The sequence below is a fragment of the Geotrypetes seraphini genome, chromosome 12 (assembly GCF_902459505.1).
Source record: "Geotrypetes seraphini chromosome 12, aGeoSer1.1, whole genome shotgun sequence".
Classification (NCBI taxonomy): Eukaryota; Metazoa; Chordata; class Amphibia; order Gymnophiona; family Dermophiidae; genus Geotrypetes; species Geotrypetes seraphini.
This window is the reverse complement of record NC_047095.1, coordinates 108,226,997-108,241,608: the sequence shown is the minus strand read 5'-3', so window position 1 is coordinate 108,241,608 and position 14,612 is coordinate 108,226,997. Positions and strand designations below refer to the sequence as shown.

The 14,612-nt window shown below is 42.3% G+C and overlaps 1 protein-coding gene across 1 annotated transcript in view; it reads right to left on the bottom strand.

Moving 5' to 3' along the window:
- The window catches only part of LOC117346272 (G-protein coupled receptor family C group 6 member A-like), a 74,199-nt gene that overhangs the window by 34,677 nt on the left and 24,910 nt on the right, over positions 1 to 14,612 (bottom strand). Inside the window, exon 4 of the mRNA XM_033915673.1 lies at positions 4,716 to 5,237. Within this exon, the coding sequence (XP_033771564.1) occupies positions 4,716 to 5,237 (522 nt within the window). The remainder of the gene's footprint in view (positions 1 to 4,715; positions 5,238 to 14,612) is intronic.

Sequence of the window (14,612 nt, the reverse complement as noted above, 5' to 3'; positions counted from 1 at the left end):
AAAAGTTTGGAAGGAAAGAGGAGGTTCTGCTGTTGGGAGATTTCAACCTGCCGGATGCGGACTGGAATGTTCCGTCTGCGGAATCGGAAAGAAGTAGGGAGATTGTGGATGCCTTTCAAGAGGCTCTGCTCAGACAAATGGTGACGGAACCCACAAGGGAAAAAGCGATATTGGATCTGGTCCTCACAAATGGAGAGAGTATCTCTAATGTTCGAGTGGGTGCTCACCTGGGTAGTAGCGATCATCAAACGGTTTGGTTTGATATAATGGCTAAAGTGGAGAGCGGCCGCACGACACTTAAAGTCCTAGATTTCAAACGTACGGACCTCTAGTGGTATGAGTTTTGGTGTTTTTTGGTATTCTGTTTTTAGTGGCTTTTTGTTGGCATTGGATGGAGAAGTGGCATAGTTTATGGTCGGACCATATGGAGTCTGTCCAGATATCATGTTTCCAGTAAAATTTAGGGGCGGATGGTTCTTTGGCGGAGAATGTCACTAGGTCTAACTGATGGCCTCTTTGGTGGGTTGTGATGGGCGGGGGCTTAAAGTAGCCTAGTTGCGAGATTAGTAACCAAAAGTCGGATATGTCTGGAAGGTCTGTTTGCTCTAGGTGGATGTTGATGTCTCCACATAGAAGATTGTATGGACTAGCTAGAGAGTTGGAAAGTAGGAATTCGGCTAGGGTCCTCCTTGGCTAGGGTCCATTTTTTTGGAGGGATGTAACACAGCGTAATTGTTAGAGAGGAGGCGAATCGGAGGATGATAGGCACAGAGGTTAGTGAATAGGATTGGAGGAAAATCGGGTAGGAACATGATTACAAACACGATCGGTGGGCTTAGTGAATCTAGCCCTAAGTCCTTTACAGAATCATGCCTAGTGGCGCCTAAATCTTTCTCCACCCTTAAACACACCTACTTTGGTGTTATATGCCACTAGGCACAATGTGTTAGGTACCTATCTTCTTAGGCATAATTCTATAAAAGATAGGTGCCTATCTCCCAATTATTTTTTTTTATATATTTATTTATAACATTTCAAAATATTTTTCAAAGAATAACTCTTGCTACAGCAATACAGAAGTCAATCATAAGAAGAAGAAATAGCATAAAGAAAGCACCACATCTTTCTTAGACCTCAAAATAGCTAGTGGGGGGCTCAAAGAAAAAATAAGGAGATTATCTATTTCAATTATAATTAAGCTGAAATGGCTTTCAAAATTATCTAATCTGTGACTTTAGACACTTCAAGTTACCAGCTTCTTCATATCTATAAATGCTTTAAACTGTTCTGGGGCAAAAAATACATATTTTAAACCTAGGTATTTTATCAAACATTTGCAAGGGTAGGACAATAGGAAAGAAGCCCCCAAAGATATCACATCTGGCCTCATTGTTAGAAATAATTTTCTTTGAACTTGAGTTTGTCTCATCACATCTGGAAAAATCCAGATTTTTTTCCCATAAAACAATTTCAAGGAATTCCGAAAGAACAACCTAAAAATATTATTAACATCCTGTTCAAATGACACCAATAAAGTTGCCCTTTCAGAGTCTTCTGTTTTAGATGATTCCAATATGTCTGTAATATTTAAAGGAGATTCATCTGAATTCTTCTGTTGATTCTCCAAAGTGGCTCCCTTTTTTTTTTTTTGCCGGCAAATAATAGATACGATTAACAGGAGGAATATTTTCAAGTGGAAAATTTAAGATTTCATTCAAATATTTTCTAAGTAAATCTATGGGAGTCACAGTTAGAGATTTGGGGAAATTCAGAAATCTCAAATTCAATCTACGATTATAATTCTCTAATTGTTCTAATTTTTTTTTAAATTATGAGCTTGGTAAAGCTCATTATTGAAGCCAATTTGCTAATTAAGTTATGTCCTAACCTTAGGAATTTCAAAAAATGAACACAAATTATGAAATTTAAATTGTGTTATCTAAATAGGGGAAAATACCTCAAAAGCCCCGTGCCCAAAGCTCATTGCTTGATTCAAGGGCACCCGGGGACAAAGGGTCTCATCATTGGTCTAAAAATCCCTCCTAATTAAGGCCCTCTTTTACTAAGGTATGCTAATCAGTTAGCGCACCTTAGTAAAAGAGGGAGTAAGTGTAGTGTAGAAATTTTTTTTTTTTTTCACTCAGAACCAGCAAAAACAGATGTAAAGTCACTTATCTTTAAATTGGTTTTTGACCATAGCTGGCTCTACTGTTTTTGAATGAGACATTGAGAATAAGTTGTTCTTTAGAAAAAAAGAGTTAGTCATTTGAAATTTGGACCGTGAGCTATTAAGCAAATGTATTGAATATATAAAAAAAGGAAAAACAAATATTTTTCTGCACTACGCTTAATTAATTAGGAGGGGTTTTTAAATCAATGATAATACCCTTTGTCCCCGGGTGCCCTTGAACCAAGCAATGAGCTTTTTCGTTTTCCGGAGTTCATTTAGTGATTTTGAACACAATTTTGCTGAAACTTTGCACTTTGATAATTTTATTTAGGCACCTATCTTTAGGCATCTCAAAGAATTTCTGGCACTGGATATCCAGGCTTTCATTGGCTTCTAGAAGTTATCTTAGTAGTAGTGATAAACAGCACACTAACCCCCCTCTTTTACTAAGGTGCGCTAACCAATTAGTGCTCGCTAATTGATTTAGCGTGCTAAATCGATTAGTGCATGCTAAAAAAGTTATCGAGTACTAAATCGGCTAGCGCACCTTAGGCCCTCTTTTACAAAGGTGTGCTAAGCATTTTAGCACGTGTTTAACGCTCGCTAAATCAACGCATGTACTAACCGCTAATGCGTACATAGGATAATATGCATGCATTAGCATTTAGCGTGCGCTAAAAAGCATAATGCATCTTAGTAAGAGTGGGTTAGTAAAAGTACCCCTATATGTAATGTAATGATATTCTCTTTATTTGAACTTTTAAACTTTTCAAATAGTTGTTTTAGGTGCTATTTAGAGTGAGAAACTTATAAATGACAATTTTTAACAGATTTCATAATAACTGTTAAATCCATGTTAAGTAACTAGACAGACTTTTCAAAATTAGATTAGATTAATAATTATGTATGTTCGATATGTATACAACTTACCCCCTGGTGCGCTTACCCCCTGGTGTTTTAGCGCACGCTACATCTATGTGTGTGCTAAACGCTAACACATAGCGTTTAGCACAGGGGTGTCCAACCTGCACCCCAAGGGCCACATTCAGCCCCGTGAAGTATTTTGTGCGGCCCTTGTTGAGGGCGACGCAGTGTTTTCCTCTGCTGCCCCCCCAGGTGTTTACTGTCTTACCGGCTCCTTCCTCTGTCTTGCTGCAGCGTTTTCACGTTTGAGCAGTAAAGCGAACCAGCGTTTAAACTTAATGGGACTTCACCTCCAGCTTTAAATCTAGCTGTGTAGCTGTTTTGTCGGTTCCCTGACGCAGCACCGAAACGTGGCACGTCGGAACCAGTCACTACTAACTGTTAAGGCTAGCACTCAATATATTGAAAAGTTCACACTTCAGAATGAGTTCATATTGAACACTGCAATGATTAGGTGGTGAGGCAGAGTAATCAGCCTTCATGTCTCTGTTCTAAGAAAGAAATGCAAACAAATTACTTTTGAATTCGTACTTGTTCGATTTTCCTGCAGTGACTTCTTTAAGTATCACTGACATCTCTTTAGTCACTCTTCAATACCAACGTAGTAGTTGAATTTATTACCCCTGCAGTGTACGGTAGTTCTGGGCTGCGGGTGTTCACCGTCTTACCATCTCACTCCTCTGTCTTGCAGTGTTCGCTCAAAGCCACGGGCAGCGGCTCCCACACGCCTCCCACAGCTGATCTGTAAATGTTCCCTCTGATGTCACGACATCAGAGGGAATGCTTCCGGGTCATCCACAGGAGGCATGTAGGAGCCTTTGCCCATGGTTTTGAGTGAACGCTGCAGCACGATGGAGGAGGGAGCCGGCAAGACACAAAACAGCTGGGAGCGACAGAGGAAAATATCAAATCGTCCTCTAGCGTGAGTGGGACTGCAAAAAATTCTTCAAGGGGCCGCGGGTTCGACACCCCTGAGCTAGACCCTGGGGAGGGAAAAGAAAGTGAGAGAACTGGAATATCTCAAATCCCCTTCTCTATCCATTATAGCTCTTTATAAATCTTGGGTCAGACATTTAGGATAAAATGGCATTTGTTTTAAAAAGGTTGCTGACCCCTGTCCTAGAGAGCCAGATACCTTTGGGCTGTTTCTGAACATCTATTCTTCTTGTGGACTATCTTAATTTGAGGAATATTCTGTGATCATGGGGTCTGTGTCCCTCTGGAACTCTACAGTCTCAAATGCACCCTTCCTCCTATCCTTCAAAGCCTTTCCTTTCACGTGTTGCTTTGTCTTACTTCCTCTTTCTTCTGAGCAACACAACATAACAAATGATGTTACCTTCCTTGGTAAATGATCAGATAGTTTCCACATTTCTATGTTCCATGTGGTATTGTTTTCAGAGCCAGACATGAGCATGTCATGCAGTGCGTGTGCCAGGGCGTAGACAGCATTGTATACACTGTTGCTGTTCCCAAAGTTTTTGGTACCACAGTGTGAGACTAAGGGCAGTTTTTCATCAGAATTACAGGATCTTTTGATGTATTTGGGGCATTTACTGTCACATAGGGCCCTCCACCAAAGCTGAGTGAAAAAACTACTTGGAAGCAGAGTTTCATTTACCTCCTGGATAAATTTTGTAAAACTTGGAATCTTCTTATTTGCTATTGCAAATGACAGTGTGCTGTTCTTTTTCTCATGTAGGCTTCCCAATCTTGAAGGGAAATCCAGTTCAGTTTTTGTGATCCAGACTTTGCCAGGGATACCCAGAAATTGCATTTCACTGTTTAGATACACTGTATTGTCTGTGTTAGAATAGACAATGATCACATTTATTGATGGCATGTGAATGCTCTCATTTATTTTCAATTTTTTCTCTGCTGGCATGAAACTGTTATGTGTATGACTGAAGGTTTCTATGAATGCGATACAGCCACCATGCTGTTCAATCCCTTCTCTCAAGATCTGGACTGCCCTCAGGCTGCTGTCATCATCAGTTGTAATGATGCCAACCCAGGTCCAGTCAAAATGCTTAAGTAACTTGACAATCCCAGCACAGATATGCAGCTCATTGGGGACAGTCCGGTAGAAGTAAGGAAAGTTAACCTTATCACTCATAAAAAGACTCTGCGATGTGAAACTGATCTGTAGAGAAATAAATAATCCATCATCTTTGTCATTGTTAGATTACACTTTAATTTACTAAGGCCCTCTTTTACAAAGGTGCGCTAAGCGTTTTAGTACAGATTTAGCTGCATGCACTAACCGCTGATGCGTCCATAGGATAACATGCACGTGTTAGCAATTAGCGCGTATTTAGCACACGCTAATATTTATCGCATTCTAAAAAGCATAGCGCACCTTTGTGAAAGAGGGGGGTAAGGTGTGCTAACCAATTAGCGTGCGCTAATTGATTTAGCTCACGTTAAACGCTAACATAGATTAACATGCATGCACTAGCGTTTAGCGCACGTTAATCGGTTAGTGCACCTTAGTAAAAGAGGGCCATAGTTCTCCTACAAATAGTTGTAGATGAAGCCTGCTAAATGGCAAAAACACTGTAGTTCTACAGCCTTCCTCTTGTACCAGTTTGTCCGTTTGTCCTGTTAAGTCCACGTACGACAAACCGCCATTGTACTTGTACTTTTAAAAATGTAAAGACTTTAGGTTTTTCTGAAATACTGCCTGCATATGGAAAGGGAGAGCAAAGAGTGAAAAACACAGAGGACTTTAATAGATGGCTCAGAGCCTGGTGTCATCAAGAAGGCTTCAGGTACATAGGAGGATGGGGAAATACATGGAAGGACAAGAAGCTATATTGCACTGATGGGCTACATATTACTACAGCAGGAAAAAGAAACCTTGCAGAGAAATTTAGACAATATTTTTCTAGGCATTTAAACTAGAAGGTGGGGGTGGTGTATGTACGAAGGACAATTATAGAGACCACCCCCGGCAAATGAAAAGATGTGATAGTAGTAAAGACTGCAACATAAACAATATCAGCAACTCATTTCTTAGTATTGCAACTGAAAAGTGAAACGAAACAAAAATCCATACAAAAAGGAGATTATCGCTGAAAAATAGCTGGAAAGCGATGACCACAAATGCTCGCAGTCTAAGCAACAAAATTCATGATCTGCAAGCCCTGATGTTAGAGGCAGATCTAGATATTGTCGCTATCACAGAGACATGGTTCAGTGAATCACATGGATGGGATGCAAACATACCGGGATATAATCTTTTTAGGAAGGACAGAGATGGTCATAAAGGTGGAGGAGTAGCTCTCTATGTAAAGATCAATATCCAAGCGACCGAAATGCAAGGGACCTGGGGAGAGGAAGAAGCGATATGGATTGCTCTGAAAAGAGAAGATGGAACTTCTATCTACGTGGGTGTAGTCTACAGACCTCCGACTCAATCGCAGCAAATTGATAAGGATCTGATTGTGGATATCCAAAAGTTTGGAAGGAAAGAGGAGGTTCTGCTGTTGGGAGATTTCAACCTGCCGGATGCGGACTGGAATGTTTTGTCTGCGGAATCGAAAAGAAGTAGGGAGATTATGGATGCCTTTCAAGAGGCTCTGCTCAGACAAATGGTAATGGAACCCACAAGGGAAAAAGCGATATTGGATCTGGTCCTCACAAATGGAGAGAGTATCTTTAATGTTCGAGTGGGAGCTCACCTGGGAAGTAGCGATCATCAAACGGTTTGGTTTGATATAATGGCTAAAGTGGAGAGTGGCCTCACGATACTTAAAGTCCTAGATTTCAAACATACAGACATTAATGCAATGGGAGAGTACCTGAAAAAGAGTTGTTAGGATGGGAGGACATAAGAGAAGTTGAAAGACAGTGGTCTAAGCTGAAAGGAACGATAAAAATGGCTACGGACCTTTATGTGAAGAAAATCAATAAAAATAAGAGAAAAAGGAAGCCGATATGGTTCTCCAACCTAGTGGCTGAGAAAATAAAGGTGAAAGAGTTGGCGTTCATGAAATATAAAAAAAAAAACCAAGAAGAGGAGAGCAGAAAGGACTACAGGGTGAAACTGAAAGAAGCCAAGAGAGAGATACGTTTGGCGAAAGCACAGGCAGAGGAATAAATGGCTAAAAATATAAAAAAGGGAGACAACAATTTTTTCGGATTTATTAGTGAAAGAAGGAAGATGAAAAATGGAATTGCTAGGCTAAAAGATGCTGGGAACCAATATGTGGAGAGTGATGAGGAGAAAGCAAATGTGCTAAACAAATACTTCTGTTCTGTGTTCACAGAAGAAAATCCTGGAGAAGGACCGAGATTGTCTGGCAAAGTTACACGAGAAAATGGAGTAGATTCTGCGCCGTTCACGGAGGAGGGTGTTTATGAGCAACTTGAAAAACTGAAGGTGGACAATGCAATGGGACCAGACGGGATCCATCCCAGGATACTAAGGGAGCTCAGAGAGGTTCTGGCGAGTCCTATTAAAAACTTGTTCAACAAATCTCTGGAGACGGGAGTGATTCCTGGGGATTGGAGGAGAGCGGATGTGGTCCCTATTCATAAAAGTGGTCACAGGGATGAAGCAAGAAACTACAGGCTGGTGAGCCTCACTTCAGTTGTAAAAATAATGGAAGTGTTGCTAAAAGAAAGGATAGTGTACTTCCTTGAATCTAATGGGTTACAGGATCCGAGGCAACATGGCTTTACAAAAGGTAAATCGTGCCAAACGAACCTGATTGAATTTTTTGATTGGGTGACCAGAGAGCTGGATCGAGGACATATGCTAGATGTAATTTACTTGGATTTCAGCAAAGCCTTTGATATAGTTCCTCATAGGAGGCTGTTGAACAAACTTGAAGGGCTGAAGTTAGGACCCAAAGTGGTGAATTGGGTCAGAAACTGGCTGTCGGACAGACGCCAGAGGGTGGTGGTTAATGCAAGTTGCTCGAAGGAAGGAAAGGTGACTAGTGGAGTTCCTCAGGGTTCGGTGCTGGGGTCAATCCTGTTCAATATGTTTGTGAGTGACATTGCTGAAGGGTTAGAAGGAAAAGTGTGCCTTTTTGCAGATGATATCAAGATTTGTAACAGAGTAGACACCGAAGAGGGAGTGGAAAATATGAAAAAGGATCTGCAAAAGTTAGAGGAATGGTCTAATGCCTGGCAACTAAAATTCAATGCAAAGAAATGCAGAGTAATGCATTTGGGGATTAATAATAGGAAGGAACCGTATATGCTGGGAGGAGAGAAGCTGATATGCATGGACGGGGAGAGGGACCTTGGGGTGATAGTGTCCGAAGATCTAAAGGTGAAAAAAACAGTGTGACAAGGCAATGGCTGCTGCCAGAAGGATGCTGGGCTGTATAAAGAAAGGCGTAGTCAGTAGAAGGAAGAAAGTGTTGATGCCCCTGTACAGGTCATTGGTAAGGCCCCACTTGGAGTATTGTGTTCAGTTTTGGAGACCGTATCTGGTGAAGGACGTAAGAAGACTTAAGGCAGTCCAGAGGAGGGTGACGAAAATGATAAGAGGCTTGCGCCAGAAGACGTATGAGGAGAGACTGGAAGCCCTGAATATGTATACCTAGAGGAAAGGAGAGACAGGGGAGATATGATTCAGATGTTCAAATACTTGAAGAACAAAATCTTTTCCGGAGAAAGGAAAATGGTAAAACCAGAGGACATAATTTGAGGTTGAGGGGTGGTAGATTCAGGGGCAATGTTAGGAAATTCTACTTTACGGAGAGGATAGTGGATGCCTGGAATGAGCTCCTGAGAGAGGTGGTGGAGATGAAAACTGTGACTGAGTTCAAAGAAACGTGGGATGAACACAGAGGATTTAGAATCAGAAAATAATATTAAATATTGAACTAAGTCCAGTACTGGGCAGACTTTCACGGTCTGTGTCTGTATAAGGCCGTTTGGTGGAGGATGTGTTTGGGAGGGCTTCAATGACTGTGAGGGTGTAGATGGGCTGGAGTAAGTCTTAACAGAGATTTTGACAGTTGGAACCCAAGCACAGTACAGGGTAAAGCTTTAGATTCTTGCCCAGAAATAGCTAAGAAGAAAAAATTTAAAAATTTAAATTGAATCAGGTTGGGCAGACTATATGGACCATTTGGGTCTTTATCTGCCGTCATCTACTATGTTACTATGTTACTATGTAATATTGTAGATATTCTTATATTCACAAGTCCTTTATACTTGGTTGATCTATCGATTTATGGACTTGTTAACTTTGTATGTTATTTAAGATGTAATGGGGCCAAAAGTCGACTTTCCAGTAGCAACCAATCTGGCAGATTCTCCATGAGTTCAGGAAGGATCCAATACATACCCTGACACAAAATAAAGTCTTGATGATACCTGTAGAAATCTGGAAAATTTACCCCTCTCGCTGATTGAGATTTTTGCAGATACTAAGGCTATTCTAGAAATTTTATCAAGCCAAAAGAATCTTCTATAAAAATAATTCCCTTAGCGCGCATGCGCACTTCAATTATCATGGCTCTGTGTGTCCATAGCTCCGTGGTCGGCAGACAATTCGGCAGAAAAGTTGGTAAAGCGTGCGCGTGCGCTGCGCTTGTGATGCATGAGGCGTGCACGTGCACGTGTTCGATTTGCTTTGAGTGGAACCTAGGCACCTCCGGATGCATTAGAGAGACCAAGTTCTTGGATGCTGTAGGCGAATGCTTCCTGGAACAACTTGTCAAGGAAAATACTAGAGGAAATTCAATTCTGGACTTAATTCTAAATGGCCTGCGAGGACCAGCACAAGATGTAGAAGTAGATGGGACGCTGGGAAGCAGTGGTCACAATATAATCCACTTTCATCTGGACGCAGGGAAGAAACATCGGTCCAAAACGACAGCCACGGCACTGAACTTCCGAAAAGGGAATTATGAAGGGATGAGACTCATAGTAGGGAAGAAGATTAAGAAGAGGATAAGCACTGTAAAAACGCTAGAGCAAGCTTGGTCCCTTTTTAAGAACACAGTCACCAAGGCACAAAATCTATATATACCGCATATCAACAAGGGATCCAAGAGGAAAAAGAACAAAGAACCGGTGTGGCTCACTGTAGAGGTGAAGGAAGCGATCAGAGACAAGAAAACGTCATTTAAGGAATGGAAAAGGTCAAAAACGGATGAAAACTGGAACAAGCACAAACAACATCAACGCAGGTGCCATAAGGCGGTAAAATAGGCCAAAAGAGACTATGAGGAAAAAATAGCTAAGAGGCGAAGAACTTCAAGCCGTTCTTTCGATATATTAAGGGGAAACGACCCACAAAGGAAGTGGTGGGACCATTGGATGACCATGGAATGAAGGAAGCGCTAAAGGAGGACAAAGCAATCGCTGACAAACTGAACACATTTTTTTGCATCTGTATTTATCGAATAAGATGTACACAGCATACCGGAACCCATCAGACTATATGTTAGAAATGAAGGCAGAAAGCTGACAGGATTGACGGTCAGTCTAGAGGAGATATGAAGGCAGATTGATAGGCTTAAGAGCGATAAATCCCCGGGACCGGATGGCATCCATCCGAGGGTCATCAAGGAACTGAAAGGGACTATAGCTGACCTGCTTCAACCAATAGCCAATCTGTCGATCAAATCGGGAAAGATTCCGGAAGACTGGAAGGTGGCGAAAGTTACACCGATCTTCAAGAAAGGTTTGAGGGGAGATCCGGGGAACTACAGACCAGTGAGTCTGACCTCGGTATAGTAGAGTCACTGATAAAGGACAGCATCGTTGATCACCTTGACGGACACGGGCTGATGAGGACCAGTCAGCATGGTTTTAGCAAAGGCAGATTGTGTTTGACGAACTTGCTGCACTTCTTTGAGGGAGTAAACACAAGGGCGAACCGGTCGACATTGTATATCTGGATTTTCAGAAGGCGTTTGACAAGGTTCCGCATGAACGACTACTTCGGAAAATTGCAAGCCATGGAATTGAGGGTGAAATACTCATGTGGATTAAAAACTGGCTGGAGCATAGGAAACAGAGAGTGAGGGTAAATGGACAATACTCGGACTGGAAGAGCATCACCAGTGGGGTGCCACAGGGCTTGGTGCTTGGACCCGTGCTCTTTAACATCTTTATAAATGATCTGGACATAGGTACGACGAGCGAGGTGATTAAATTTGCGGATGATACGAAGTTATTCAGATTAGTAAAGACGCAAGGGGATTGCGAAGATCTGCAACGTGACATAATCAAGATCGAGGAATGGGCATTGACATGGCAGATGAGGTTCAATGTGGATAAGTGTAAAGTGATGCATGTCAATAACAAAAATCTCATGCACGAATACAGGATGTCCGGGGCAGTACTTGGAGAGACCTCCCAGGAAAGGGACTTGGGACTTCTGATCAATAAGTCAATGAAGCCGTCCACACAATGTTCGGCAGCGGCAGCAAAAAGGGTAAACAGAATGCTAGATATGATAAAGAAGGGGATCACGAACAGATCAGAGAAGGTTATCATGCCGCTGTACTGAGCCATGGAACGCCCTCACCTGGGGTATTGCGTCCAGCAGTGGTCTCCGTACATGAAGAAGGACACGGTGCTACTTGAAAGGGTCCAGAGAAGAGTGACTAAGATGGTTAAGGGGCTGGAGGAGCTGCCGTACAGCAAAAGATTAGAGAAACTGGGCCTCTTTTCCCTCAAACAGAGGAGATTGAGAGGGGACATGATCGAAACATTCAAGGTACTGAAGGGGACCGAGATTGTCTGGCAAAGTTACACGAGAAAATGGAGTAGATTCTGCACCGTTCACAGAGGAGGGTGTTTATGAGCAACTTGAAAAACTGAAGGTGGACAAAGCGATGGGACCAGACGGGAAGGGAGCTCAGAGAGGTTCTGGCGAGTCCTATTAAAGACTTGTTCAACAAATCTCTGGAGAAGGGAGTGATTCTTGGGGATTGGAGGAGAGCGGATGTGGTCCCTATTCATAAAAATGGTCACAGGAATGAAGGAGGAAACTACAGGCCGGTGAGCCTCACTTCAGTTGTTGGAAAAATAATGGAAGTGTTGCTGAAAGAAAGGATAGTGTACTTCCTTGAATCTAATGGGTTACAGGATCCGAGGCAACATGGCTTTACAAAAGGTAAATCGTGCCAAACGAACCTGATTGAATTTATTGATTGGGTGACCAGAGAGCTGGATCGAGGACATATGCTAGATGTAATTTACTTGGATTTCAGCAAAGCCTTTGATACAGTTCCTCATAGGAGGCTGTTGAACAAACTTGAAGGGCTGAAGTTAGGACCCAAAGTGGTGAACTGGGTCAGAAACTGGCTGTCGGACAGACGCCAGAGGGTGGTGGTTAATGGAAGTCGCTCGAAGGAAGGAAAGGTGACTAGTGGAGTCTCTCAGGGTTCGGTGCTGGGGCCAATCCTGTTCAATATGTTTGTGAGTGACATTGCTGAAGGGTTAGAAGGAAAAGTTGCCTTTTTGCAGATGATACCAAGATTTGTAACAGAGTAGACACCGAAGAGGGAGTGAAAAATATGAAAAAGGATCTGCAAAAGTTAGAGAAATGGTCTAATGCCTGGCAACTAAAATTCAATGCAAAGAAATGCAGAGTTATGCATTTGGGGATTAATAATAGGAAGGAACCGTATATGCTGGGAGGAGAGAAGCTGATATGCATGGACGGGGAGAGGGATCTTGGGGTTATAGTGTCCGAAGATCTAAAGGCGAAAAAACAGTGTGACAAGGCAGTGGCTGCTTCCAGAAGGATGCTGGGCTGTATAAAGAGAGGCGTAGTCAGTAGAAGGAAGAAGGTGTTGATGCCCCTGTACAGGTCATTGATGAGGCCCCACTTGGAGCATTGTGTTCAGTTTTGGAGACCGTATCTGGCGAAAGACGTAAGAAGACTTGAGGCGGTCCAGAGGAAGGCGACAAAAATTATAGGAGGCTTGTGCCAGAATACGTATGAGGAGAGATTGGAAGCCCTGAATATGTATACCCTAGAGGAAAGGAGAGACATGGGAGATATGATTCAGACGTTCAAATACTTAAAGGGTATTAACGTAGAACAAAATATTTTCCAGAGAAAGGAAAATGGTAAAACCAGAGGACATAATTTGAGTTTGAGGGGTGGTAGATTCAGGGGCAATGTTAGGAAATTCTACTTTACGGAGAGGGTAGTGGATGCCTGGAATGTGCTCCCAAGAGAGGTGGTGGAGAGTAAAACTATGACTGATTTCAAAGAAGTGTGGGATGAACACAGAAGATTTAGAATCAGAAAATAATATTAAATATTGAATGAGGCCAGTTACTGGGCAGACTTGCACGGTCTGTATCTGTGTATGGCCATTTGGTGGAGGATGGGCAGGGGAGAGCTTCAATGGCTGGGAGGGTGTAGATGGGCTGGAGTAAGTCTTAACAGAGATTTCAGCAGTTGGAACCCAAGCACAGTACCGGGTAAAGCTTTGGATTCTTGCCCAGAAATAGCTAAGAAGAAAAAAATTAAAAAAAAAAAAAAAATTTAAATTGAATCAGGTTGGGCAGACTGGACGGACTATTTGGGTCTTTATCTGCCGTCATCTACTATGTTACTATGTTACTATGACTTAGTAGTTAAGGACAGGTTGTTCACCTTCTCCAAGGTTGGGAGAACGAGAGGGCACTCTCTAAAGTTGAAAGTTGATTCCGTACAAACGTAAGGAAGTTCTTCTTCACCCAGAGAGTGGTAGAAAGCTGGAACACTCTTCCAGAGGCTGTTATAGGGGAAAACACCCTCCAAGGATTCAAGACAAAGTTAGACAAGTTTCTGCTGAATAGGAACGTGCGCTGGTGGGGCTAGTCTCAGTTAGGGTGCTGGTCTTGGACCAGAGGGCCGCTGCGTGAGCGGATTGCTGGGCATGATGGACCACTGGTCTGATTCAGCAGTGGCAATTTTTATGTTCTTATGTTAAAAGGTGGCAATGAAAGACACACACAGAAGGACAGAGAGCCAGGGAGAGAGATTGAAATAAAAAAAAAAAAAGAAAGCGGACAAGGAGAGAGAGAGACACACAGAAAAAAAGACAGACAGACAGTGGCCAAGGAGACAGTCAGCAAAAAAGGCAAACAGCGGCCAAGGAGACAGTCAGCAAAAAAAGACAGACAGACATACAGTAACCAAAGAGACAGACAGCAAAAAAAGACATATAGTGGCCAAAGAGACAGTCAGCAAAAAAGACAGAAAGACATACAATGGCCAAGGAGACAGACAGCAGCCAAGGAGACAGACAGGAAAAAAAGACATACAGCGGCCATGGAGACAGTCAGCAAAAAAAGACAGACAGAGAGTGGCCAGGGAGACAGACAGCAAAAAAGATAGACAGACATACAGCAGCCAAGGAGACAGACCGAAATAAAGAAAGACAGTGGCCAAGGAGACAGACAACAAAAAGAAATAGACATACAGAAAGAAATCAACTGTGCAATGGATATTAAAGCTCTCACGGTAAGTTTTCAGTAAACTTTTTAAACTGCTAAGTCTGCACATCTATTGTAGCACCCGTTAATCTGATGGGCTTAA